This window comes from Fonsecaea pedrosoi (genome assembly GCF_000835455.1).
Source record: "Fonsecaea pedrosoi CBS 271.37 unplaced genomic scaffold supercont1.4, whole genome shotgun sequence".
Taxonomy (NCBI): Eukaryota; Fungi; Ascomycota; class Eurotiomycetes; order Chaetothyriales; family Herpotrichiellaceae; genus Fonsecaea; species Fonsecaea pedrosoi.
Window position 1 is genome coordinate 1,155,161 of NW_013550612.1, and position 12,150 is coordinate 1,167,310.

The window sequence follows — 12,150 nt, forward strand, 5'->3', positions numbered from 1 at the left end:
CTGATCCTACCCTAATAAATAAGGGATTGGCCTGCCCTGATAGACGACCCCGAGTACCCGCCGAAACAGCATCCTCAAGAAAACAAGTTGGCAGTCTCGTCTCGGTCTCTATCCCTTTCAATCGCTGGATTCCAACACCATGGGTCTCGCCTATGAATGGGCCTGGAATTTCTGGGAGTTCTGCAAGAGAAACATCATTCCAGATGTTTTCATCAAGAGGAGGTTTAACTTCATCACCATCCACTATCTGTACATGATTGGAATGACGATTCTGGGTTCGGTCATCATCTTCGGTATCGGTGACATCTCATATATCGACTCCCTCTTCTTCGCCTCCGGTGCCTGCACCCAGAGCGGGTTGAACACCGTCGATGTGAACAACATCAAAGTCGGTCAACAATTCATGCTATTCTTCCTCGCAATGCTGTGCAATCCCATTGTCGTCAACTCGGCTGTCGTCTTCGCCCGGTTGTATTGGTTCGAAAAACGATTTGAGGACGTCTGTAAGACCTCGAATGCACTCCGCCGAACAAAGTCGAGACAACGCACCATGACCACCGGAAGGGATGACCCTGAACAAGGTCGACCAGGCGTCGCGGGAAAAGCGATTCGGATATTACGAAACACCGGACGCAGTCAAGGTCATGCAGATGCTGAGAAGCTCGAGAACGGCAATGGAAAGGGTGTAGATTCGTCTGACACCTCGCAAGAGGAGCAAGAAGAGTTCAAAGGACACATGCCTAATCACCGTCCAAAACCCCTCACAACTCGGTCCGTCGATGATGTGCGGGTGCCGCCACAGATGGATCCAGAGCAACACATCCGCTTCCTTGAAAATCAACGAAATCCAAGTGACACGACGGCCCTGCGAATCCCCAGTCCTCGTGAATATGAGCTGGGGGATCGACCCCATGATGTTCATGCCAACTTTGATGACAATCTATTGCGCCCCATCATGAGCGTACCCGAACCTCCCAGTGGTGATGAGACGAGAGCTGACGGGGGAGCTGCGGACGACCGTGCGCCTCCTACACACATCACCATCGACGAACCACAGTTTCTGCGAGACCGCCAGGACCGAACTGCCACATTTCCCCGACTCAACACTAGACAGTCTACGCAGCCGTCACACACCTACGATCTCCCTGAGCCCGGGTCTTACCGTCGGAGGGGGTCTAATACGTTTCGGTCGCTGCATCGGGTCAATACGCCGCGTACACAGGAGCTCGCCCCATACTTGAGTTGGCAACCGACCGTCGGACGGAACTCGTTTTTTCTCGGTCTGACCGAAGAACAGCGAGAAGAGCTGGGCGGGATAGAATATCGGGCACTCAAGGCCCTAGCTCTCATCCTTGTCCTTTACTTCTTCTGCTTTCACATTCTCGGCATAATCTGCTTAGTACCCTGGATCCTCCACACGAGCTTCGGAAAATATGTGACAGAGCAGTCGCAGGGAAGAGTCTGGTGGGGTCTATTCACAAGTGCTTCTGCTTTCAACGATCTCGGTTTCACCTTGACCAACAATTCTATGCTCTCATTCCAGCGAGCCGTTTTTCCGTTATTGCTGATGACTTTTCTGATCGTCATTGGCAACACTGGGTTCCCCTGCATGTTGAGGCTTGTTATTTGGGCCACGTCCAAGTGCGTTCGAGAAGGCAGCCCCCTGTGGGAAGAGCTCCAATTTCTTCTCGACCATCCTCGCCGATGTTTCACCCTGCTGTTCCCCCGCGAAGCGACTTGGTGGCTTTTTGCCATTCTCATCATTCTCAACGGACTGGACCTAATCTTCTTCATCATTCTCGATCTCAATGATACCACAGTCACGTCCTTACCGGGGGGAATTCGATTTCTGGACGGTCTCTTCCAAGCCGCGTCGACTCGAACTGCCGGATTTTCCGTTGTCAATCTGGCCGAACTCCACCCTGCCATTCAGGTCAGCTACTTGATCATGATGTACATTTCTGTCTTTCCGATTGCTATTTCTATGCGACGTACCAACGTGTACGAGGAGAAGAGTCTGGGAATCTACGGAACTTCATCCGAGGAAAACGAAGACGAGGGTGAGCCGAGCTATGTCGGCGCGCATTTACGAAGACAACTATCGTTTGACTTGTGGTACATCTTCCTAGGAATGTTCATCATTGCAGTTGTCGAAGGCGGAAGACTGCAGAATATCAACGAATCCGCGTTTACGCTTTTCTCCGTCCTCTTCGAAATTGTCTCTGCATACGGCACTGTGGGCCTTTCTTTGGGCTATCCGAACATCAACGCTTCCTTTTCAGCTGAGTTCCACGTTCTCTCAAAGTTGGTGATCATCGCCATGCAGATCCGTGGAAGACATCGTGGACTCCCCTACGAGCTTGACCGGGCCATCCTTTTGCCCTCTGAAAGCCTGCAAGCGAAAGAAGCCAAGGAAGCTGAAAGAGTCATGTCTCGTGTACAACGTCGAAGATCGTCCATAGGAGGACAATCAATGATGTCGGCCGTCGACGGCAACATGGAAGGACGCCATTTCCGGGCTGAGACGGGTTTGTCTTCCGGGTTGCGGGATCTCAACGAGAATCCAGAGTTCAGTCCCCGTTCTCGTACGAACACGAACAGATCACACAATAGAACAGGAAGCTTAACGGAGCATCAACTCCACAGCGATCGACATAGTGAACCTCACAGTGCGCGCCGTGGTCTTGGTGTTGGAATGTTCAAATTAGCATCAGGCGTTGAGGCCATCAAGGAGGAGAAGCTCCGGGAGTGATTGCAGAAGAACCGAAGAAGTTGTCAACCAAAAGCACTGTATTCATATTGACACGACGATTCCGACAACATCGATGCATTTGAGCGAAGGCGAAGCGAGGAGTACTGAATTATATGAGCCTGCCAGTTGGGGGCCCGCATTATTGCATTGATAAAGAGCAACATGTCTACTGCGCAAAGTGTCCCATAAGGCCTGGACCACAGTTTAGGGGATGGTTGCGCGAAGCGACCGTTATGTGCTTGTTTATGGCCACCTTGGCTTCTTCCGGGTGAAGTCGCAACCAATATTTAGCTAGACTGCGGACCTCAACACCAAGCCTCAGGGAGAATCTTAGGGGTGAAGCTTCCGCCAGAAAGAGATCGTCAGGATCGCACTGTTGGGTGCTTGGGCGGTGCAAGATTGTGCCAAGCCAAGCCAAGACAAAGGACGTGTATTGTCCCGCCGCTCCAAGTCTTTTCTGGGCGGAGGAGACTTGATATCACTCCCGATTGGCTGCCGGGCTCAATGCCAAGGCGACGACGTCTCACACATGGCCCCCCCTATGAGGTCGGCACCGCCTTTTGGAACAACAGCAGATGGGCGGGGTACCTTCCGTGCCTCCCTTTTGGGTGGAAAAGGTCGCTAGTGGCTGTGTGACGCTTTGTTGTTTCTACAGTCCTTGGCTCGCGCCAACTTCTTGTCCTCCCCATAATCTCACCTGTTCCCTTTCATTTGTGTCCATTGCAGATTTTCTCATTGTTCTCGCCTTTACACCAACACGGCCGTGAACAAACGGCTCTCGCCCTCGACGCCATTCCTCCCTTGAGTATCTCGTATACCAACCACGTGGCAACTGACATTTCCCAACTCCCGCCGCCCCGGCCGGACTGGGCGCTACCTTCGTTAAAGTTCCCCCTGGTCACTCTCTTCATTCAGACCTCCTTTTCCGTCACTCCGCTTCTGCTCCTGAAGTCTCGTTTTCAGAGTTGGATCTGAGTTGAGGGTCATTCTTCTGCGATTTCTATTCAATAACTCCATCTTGTGTGAGGACGCTCGACGTACAACCAAACATGAAGTCGCGCATATGTCCCGCTCTGGTGCCGCTGGCCGGCCTACTTTCCTTGACCAATGCGCTCACTCTGGACCTCAACAGCTTAGATTCGATCAAGTCTGTTACCTCTACGTTAGCATACGATATGATGACCTATTATTCGGGCAATCAGTCTGGTCAAGTGCCAGGTTTACTGCCGGGGCCGTGTGACTCGACTGCTTGTTATTACTGGTGGGAGGCTGGCGCGATGTTTGGATCTCTTATCAATTACTGGCAGTATACTGGGGATGACAGCTACAACTCCGTCGTGACGCAAGCTTTACAGTTTCAGGTTGGACCCGAAGAGAACTTCAATCCTCCCAACCAGAGCAAGAACATGGGTGTGGACGACCAAGCATTCTGGGCATTCACGGCCATGGACGCTGCTGAAGCCAATCTGCCGGATGTTGGAGGCGATGCTCCTTCTTGGCTGGCTCTGGCTCAAGCAGTGTTCAATTTTCAATCGACTCTCTGGGACGCTAATACGTGCAACGGGGGGATGAGGTGGCAGGTATATTCTTTCAATTCGGGCTACAATCTGAAGAATACCATCTCCAACGGCGGAAACTTTCAACTGGCGGCGCGTCTGGCTCTATACACCGGGAACCAGACCTATGCGGACTGGGCAATCCAGATGTGGGATTGGATGGCAGGTAGCCCATTATTTCAATATCAAGATGACGTCCTCTACATTTGGGACAACACGGATGTGAACAACAACTGCACGGACGTGGCACACTATGCGTGGACCTACAACTACGGCACGATGCTCATGGGAGCTGCTGCCATGTACAACTTCACCAATGGGGCTGAACCGTGGGGAACCCGGGTCAACCAGATCCTGCAGGGCGCCTTCAACCTCTTTTTCCCTGCGGAATATGGCGGCGACATTATGACCGAGTTCCAATGTGAACCAACCATGGTGTGCAACAACGACCAAAGCAGTTTCAAAGCCTACTTGTCTCGTTGGATGGCGGTTACAGCCTTAATCGTGCCCAATACTTACGACATAATTATGCCCAAGCTGCGGGCAAGCGCCAACGCCGCGGCACAGCAATGTACCGGAGGGGATAATGGGCGCATGTGTGGGCGACGGTGGTATTCAAATTTTGATGGCTCCACGGGCGTGGGACAACAGGTATGCTCTTTTCGCACGTCCGGGTTAGCCCCCTTCCAACTTACTGACTTGGAATCAGATGCAAGCACTTGCCGTCATCGGAGCATCAACTATACGTCCAGAAATCGCGCCCAAGACGGCCAATACCGGAGGCACATCCGAGAGTGATCCCGATGCTGGGACAGACATCGACGCAGACCCAATCCAACACTCACCCATTACCAAAGGAGATCAAGCTGGCGCCGGTATTTTGACCGTCTTGTGTATCGGCATCGTTGTGGGAGGTACTATCTGGATTGTTTTATAGAGCCTGTATAGGAAGAGGAGGGCATTTCTGGAGTTTTTTCGTGTTGGATCTCGTCTCTCCTGATCATGGGAAAGCCTACGAGTGTAGCGGGGATCGTTTTGCGTTCAATCATGTGTCCCAAGACAGAGGCGATACCAAGTACATAAAACTGGTTGGTCGGCATTAGCTCAGTCCTAATGCACTTGTCTAGCAGTACCGAGTATATTACGTCGTACGGGTCCAGTACCTACAGTGGTAGCAGATGGATGTTCACCCCCTTGCATGGGCCCCCCCCGTTACACACACACGTTGTGGGGAATCTCGCCCCAAGGCCAATTAATTACCGACTCACCGTTTTCGGCCAGTCAACAATCTTCCGTCTTTCGTCCTCCTAAACATTTCTCTCTTCTGCGCACAGTCAATGACGATGATGACGTGGAATGACTGCTTTGAACAGCACTGATTTCCTTTTGAAAATTCAGACGTTTTGAACCTACGAGGACAGCGGTACAGATCCGTCTTTTCCTCCTGGTTTCACCGGATTACCTGTTGCTCTTCCCCGAACTGAACGAACCACCCAGCTCGTCGTGCTCTACATGATCAATCTGACCCACGGCGATGGAGGTCGAGTCCAGTGCGGTTTCTTCTCCACAGATACCTCCGAATGATTCCTCCGAATCGGCAGAATCCAACCCAGACGGGCTCCCGAATCCGACCCGACCAGCAACGACGAATGCCGCTGCGTCAAGAAGGCACATCAAGGGACTGTCCCTGAATTTCCCCGTCCTGGTGCCCACGAATATCGGATACTCGCAGTCTCCAACCCTGGGGTCTGGAGTGCAGAGCCCGATCGAATCAGCCAAGTCCTCGCCACTTACTCGAAGCGTCCCTTTCAGAAGTCCCGATCCCGCAGCTGAACCGCAGGAAAAGGCTAAGACAAGAGGCAGCGCAGAGTTCCTGACACTGCTGGCGGCACAAGAAAGAAAAGTCCTCGAGTTGAAGGAGGAACTCCAGCGGGCAGAGGCGGACTTGCTGGTACTGAAGAAGCAATGGGCGGCCTACGAAGCGAATAAGAAGAGGGACGAAGTCAGACAAGTGAAGAAAAAACAGCCTGTGGCCTTGGGCGAAGTCGGCGGCGGCGAAGGAGTGGTTGCAGACGACCACTTAGACGAAGAACGAAGGCGAAAGCGAGCACTGGTGGAGAGAAGCTACACGGCTCAGCCAGCTACGGCGAGCAATGCAGGATCGAATGGTTTGACGAGAAAGGGATCCAAGCGGGTTTTCGAAGGAGGTCGACATACTAGAACTTTGAGCTTGCTCAGTCCGACCTCTACAAAGGTTCCAAGCAAACAGACGGAGGAGACACAAAATGCGCTGGATCAGACACCAATCGTCGATGGCGGAGAGTTTACTAGGCCCTCGCTGTCGCGGATGGCGACCCTCGACAGCCTAATATCCGGTGATGCACTTCCTCTTGGGTTTGGAAAGACGTACAAAGATCTCGCAGCACATCGGAGATCGCTACCTCCAGTGGCAGCAGATATGTTGGTGAAACAGGGGAAACAAGTTTACGACGGGGTTCGGGATGGTTTATGGACGTTCTTCGAGGACATCCGGCAAGCCACGGTGGGAGAAGAGGGAATCAATGGAACCGTCGCTCAGCAGCGCTCTGCAAGGCCTCCTCAGAGAAAGGCCTCGAGAAAGCCATCGGACAAACAGGGCAAATCAAATCCCAAGGGCCGCACTGAAACGCCTGATTCGCATCACATGGAACCGTCGTTCTGGAACGAATTCGGGCTGGACACTCCACACAAGAACTCGACTCAACCAAAGGTGGTGGAGAAACCTAATGGACATGTTCAGCAGAAGAGTAGCACCGACTCATCGAACACGCCTAGTCTGCTACCAGATTTGAACGACAATGATGACGTCGAAGATGCTTGGGATGCGTGGGACTCCCCCGTGAGCACTCGAGGACCCCTAATTGCGGGGATGGAGGACACCAGACAAAGGCCAGCTGGCGGAGAAGGTGGCCTTCCTTGGCCAGAGCTAGAGAGAATCACTCCAAGCAAGCTCACCCGGACAGTCAGTGATCTGATGAAGGAGTGGGATTCAACTCAGGACGACCCAACCAAAACCACCGGATTAGAGCATGGGCAGATGCACATACTTGACAGCCCACATATGTGAAATGGAGACCACGAGATCGACATGCGAGGAGCGCAGCGTTGGATTTATTTCCCGACTATGGGACCTTGTATATTGTCTATTTTGACACTATTATGCCACGTGATTGACTGAACAACATGACATAATGCTGTTTCCCCAGAGGACGGTTGATGCATCATTTTTGAATTTTCCGATCAAAAAAACAACAATCCGATCTGCCGCGTGATCGTGATCGTGGCACAAGGTAAATTAATAATTACCCCTACTTCACACACACATGAGTGTTTCTGCTCAAACCGACAGAATCAATATGTGTAGCACATCGCCCTAGCAACAGAAAGTGATGTAAATAATTCTGGAAGGCCACCTGACACCCTGTCAAGGCCTATCCATCTCTTTCTCGGCCCTGCTGGAGTGGGAGGGCGTTGGACCCATTTCAGTTCCTTGAAGTCGGGAATTTGATTGTTTCGGGACCAGCTCGGCACGAATACCCTGTACAAGCGACTGGGAGAGCTGTCAATCTGGTTCAGGTCGACTTGAAGTATCACGGAGAACCATGGTACAGCGGGCCTGATTAATGCAAGGCAGAGAGGCTGAGAGGGTAGAAATTATGGAACCAGAAGCAGTAACGGACCCCTGCATTAGCGTCGAACCTTCGCTGCATTAGTGGATCTTGAGCCGAGGCGCCTTTCCCCATCCGGCGTCTCGTTGCTATGGCAGCACAACGTCAACATCCGGCTCTGCCCTCCTCCACCTCTGCGGACAAACGTTCATCTGGACGCACTACTATTACTACGACTGCAGTGTATCCTCTATCTTTTTCTTTCCATGGCTGACTGTTCGCGGATACACTAGTCGTGAGGCTTGGATCCAGAGCGCTACTATGCACGAGGCCCCTTTTTTTCAAAGATCCACGTCGCACCAGATATATCCTCGGCGCCTCGGACCCTGCAAACCACCATCCCTCGCCCTTTACTCAGTATTCTCACATTCATTATTCTCTGTACCACCATTGCTCACCTGTGTCTATATTGCGGCGCAAGCATTTCCTGCATTTCTTGCATTTCTTGACTAGACTGCATCATCACGTTTTGTGCGCGCACTCACCAATTGTACATGAGTCCCGGGTTACAACCAATGAACAGCACTTGGTGATTGGAGGTCCCATTCGAGGTGTTGAACCAGGCGATTACAATATAACCACAGTGTCGAGGAGGGAAAAACTGCGTCAAGAGAACAACAGCACGCCGCCATGGCCATGATATCCCCCTTCTCCGAGGCGCCTCACCAGGCCACGGCAACACAGCAGAGCTACTTTGAAATTCAAGACGATTCTGCGCACGGCGATACACTGGCGGACAAATATCAGATGCTGGAAGAACTGGGTAGTGGCTCGTTCGGTGTCGTCTACAAGGCCATAGAGAAGGCCACGGGTGAAGTCGTCGCTATCAAACATGTATGGAAGACCTCCTGCAGGGGCAGTTGTCGGCATCCTTTTCTCCAGCTAACGTTGACTGTAGGTCGACCTTGAATCTTCCGAAGAAGACCTCTCCGATATCCTGTCCGAACTCTCCGTCCTGTCGTCATGCTCAAGTCCGCACGTCACAAAGTATCGTCTGGCGTTTCTGCGTCGGCAGACTCTGTGGATTGTCATGGAATATCTGGGAGGCGGATCGTGCGCTGATCTCCTCAAGCCTCCTCCCCATCGTATATCCGAGAGCCACATCGCCATCATTTGTCGAGAGCTGCTCCTAGGCCTCGCATACCTTCACGGAGAAGGAAAACTACACCGAGATATAAAGGCGGCAAACATCCTGCTGGGCATGGATGGCCGGGTGAAGCTGGCCGACTTCGGCGTCGCTGCGCAGCTGGTGGGACTGAAGAGCATCAGGAATACTTTTGTCGGAACTCCCTTTTGGATGGCACCCGAGGTCATTCAGCAGGAAGGTCATGACGCCAAAGCCGACGTTTGGAGTCTGGGGATCACGGCCATGGAACTAGCAAACGGCGAACCTCCGCACGCCAACGTTCACCCCATGAAAGTCCTCTTTCTGATCCCGAAACAAGCCGCGCCACGACTGGAAGGGCCCGGCTGGTCCAAAGATTTCAAAGACTTTGTTGCTTGCTGCCTAACCAAAGACGTCGACAAGAGGAAGAGTGCAAGGGAGTTGCTCAACCATCGCTTCATACGATCGGCGGGGAAAATTGAGGGGCTACAGGAGTTGATTGTCCGAAAGCAAGACTGGGAAGCCAGCAAAGGAGGGGACAGAAACTTGAAGTATTATGCTGAAACCCTCAAAAACCTGTCGCAAGCCCGGAATGACGACGACTGGGTGTTTGAGACTGTCAAAGCCATGCCCACCATGAATTTGAAGGAATTCCAAACCCAGCGGATGAGGAAGGCTGAGAGAATTCCATCGGACGGGCTGGAGCAAAGCACCACACAGATGATGGAGGATCTGACCCTTGACCGACGCCTGGAACCCGAACAAAGTCCGACTAAGTTGACGATGCGCAAAATCTCAGAGTCCAAACAGCAACAGAGCTATCGAGACCGAAGAGACTCGACAGATTCGCTGTTAGGCAAGAGGACGAGCAGAAAGAGACTATCCAGTGCCCAGGTACGGCAGCCATTGGGGGTCAACATGTCATTTGGCAACAGCCCGAGCACAGTCCGACAATTCAGACGAGTATCGCCCAACGCCAACACCAGCCCAAACACGGAAAATGAAGACCCGAACTCTAGCGTCATTCGGACACCGTCAAAGGCGAAACCTGGCCTGGCCTCTCTGGTCGACATCGAGACCTCGTTGCTCTCAAAGCCAGACAAAGCTTCCCGATTCTCCTCAACCGCGACAACCATCGCGATGGAGACCAAGGAGGCGAGCCTTGGCCGCAAACTCTACTCCAACGCAATTGGCTTATCGTGTCAAGACGTCCTCAACGACACGGCCGACGAGGTCAAACGCGAGGCCGTTGCACGGTTGGCTGAGGCCTTTTCCGACTTGGAAAGCGTGGATCCAGATGGCATGTATCACATTATGCAGTCGATCATTTCCAAGATGAAACGGGACGACACTTTGAAGAGTATGCTGCCACAACAAACCATGACGATGCCACCGTCGAAGGAGATGCTGCAGTCACCTCAGAAGCTCATCGACCCCTTACACGCGTCCATGGCATCACCGCAACCAATTGGCGCCAACGAGAGCAGACAGGTGACTCCAAGTACCCCGACTAAAGGTGCTGTAGGTGCCAAACTGGTCCTTGCGCAAAACAACCCGCACCTCAAGAGTCATCGACGGAGGCAGAGTGCACAAGCAGCCATTGTCAAGTCTCGCGACACAAGTCAAGTCTTTGCCAGTCCATTACGGAACACGAGCGTCGAGGAGAAGAGAAAAGCCAGTCTGTTGGAGGCAGACAGTCAAACGGAAAAGGAGATGATGAACGGGTTGGTTGGTGGGCTGGAACACACGAGACAACTGGCCGACGCGCTGTTCGAGAGATGGTGCGAGGGTCTGAGGGTCAGATGGCCAGCGGTTTGAAAGTGAGGGAGGGGGAGAGAGTGACACACAACTCTACCACTGAAGTGCTCCTTGCGAGGAGGAGAGATGGATGTGACAATGATCGAAATGCTTGCTTTGGTAATGCCAACCGCATAGCGACATGGAGTTTGGCGTTTCTGGATTTTTTTTTGCCTGCTTGGCTGGGCGTGCGTGCGTGCGTGCGTGCGTGTGCTACATTCTGGGTTTCTCATGTGTGGTCTCCCTTTCGGACCACCAGGTGCGACGAGGCGCGGTGCGATGCGATGTCGGGGATTTTTACGGCACCAGGGCATCAGGGCATCACCGAAAGGAAAGACAAAATAAACACCCCCCCCCCTTCCCCTTCCCTCGCCTCTCTCTTTTTTGCAGAAACAATCAAGCAGGGACAGGAACAAGGACAGAGGAAGAGAGAGAGGAGAGAGGAGAAAAGACAAAAGTTTTACGATCCGCTTGCGTTGCGTTGTATTGCATGGCATGGCCATTGCATTGCTGTTTCACATTCAGTACAGTACAGTACAGTACAGTACAGTACTTTTGACGGCCTTGCCCGATGCGACGAGAGTTTGGAATACGGAGAGAGCAGGAGCAGGAGCAGAGTAGTAGAGCAGAATATGCTTCCCTGCTTGTGTGAGTGTGTGTGTATGTATGTATGTATGTGCGTGTGTGCTTGTTTGTAATATTATGTGCTTGACCACGTCTCGAATAGGTTGGGAGGCGCATTAAGTCAACCCATCTTTTTTTTGTTGCGTGGAGGAGAAGGAAATAGCTCGAGAGTTGGACGACAACGAGAAGAGGGGACGAGACGAGACTGTCGCTTCCAAATCCTGGGCTGGTGAACCGGTCGAGTCGAGTCGAGTTCTGGCGAGGCGAAGGGGAAGTGTTGTGTTTGTTTGTACGTATGTACCGAGTACTCTCGTCTAGTCTAGTCGAACGGACGGTAGAATCGAGAGATACGATGAGAGAGGAGGAAAGTGAAGAAGTATTCGTTCAACACGGAGATACTGTCTATAGACAGATAGAGAGACTGCGCCAGGATGGAGATCCAAGTCCAGCCCAGTCCAGTGACTCCAGTTGCAAGACGATGCATACTGCATACACATGGATAAGGAGACGGTCTTGGCTCCGACGTCCATTGAAAGTACTCGATGTGCTTGTCTCTGCATGTGTCGTTCCCTGTATCTGCGTCTCTGTATGTGCCGTGTACTATGTGCC

The 12,150-nt window shown here is 52.4% G+C and overlaps 4 protein-coding genes across 4 annotated transcripts; all 4 read left to right on the plus strand.

The window, feature by feature from the left end:
* Window positions 1-139: 139 nt before the first annotated feature.
* On the plus strand, window positions 140-2,752 carry Z517_06210 (uncharacterized protein; the record flags this gene model as incomplete). Its single annotated transcript, XM_013427952.1, has 1 exon — window positions 140-2,752. The coding sequence occupies one exon, from the start codon at window positions 140-142 to the stop codon at window positions 2,750-2,752; it is 2,613 nt and encodes an 870-aa protein (XP_013283406.1).
* A 1,049-nt stretch (window positions 2,753-3,801) lies between these two features.
* On the plus strand, window positions 3,802-5,245 carry Z517_06211 (uncharacterized protein; the record flags this gene model as incomplete). Its single annotated transcript, XM_013427953.1, has 2 exons — window positions 3,802-4,959; window positions 5,018-5,245. 2 exons carry the CDS (start codon window positions 3,802-3,804, stop codon window positions 5,243-5,245), a joined length of 1,386 nt encoding a protein of 461 aa, XP_013283407.1.
* Window positions 5,246-5,842: 597 nt separating this feature from the next.
* Z517_06212 (uncharacterized protein) lies at window positions 5,843-7,414 on the plus strand (the record flags this gene model as incomplete). The annotated part of the gene is made up of 1 exon (XM_013427954.1): window positions 5,843-7,414. The coding sequence occupies one exon, from the start codon at window positions 5,843-5,845 to the stop codon at window positions 7,412-7,414; it is 1,572 nt and encodes a 523-aa protein (XP_013283408.1).
* Window positions 7,415-8,645: 1,231 nt separating this feature from the next.
* On the plus strand, window positions 8,646-10,938 carry Z517_06213 (uncharacterized protein; the record flags this gene model as incomplete). Its single annotated transcript, XM_013427955.1, has 2 exons — window positions 8,646-8,849; window positions 8,914-10,938. 2 exons carry the CDS (start codon window positions 8,646-8,648, stop codon window positions 10,936-10,938), a joined length of 2,229 nt encoding a protein of 742 aa, XP_013283409.1.
* Between the last annotated feature and the right edge of the window lie 1,212 nt (window positions 10,939-12,150).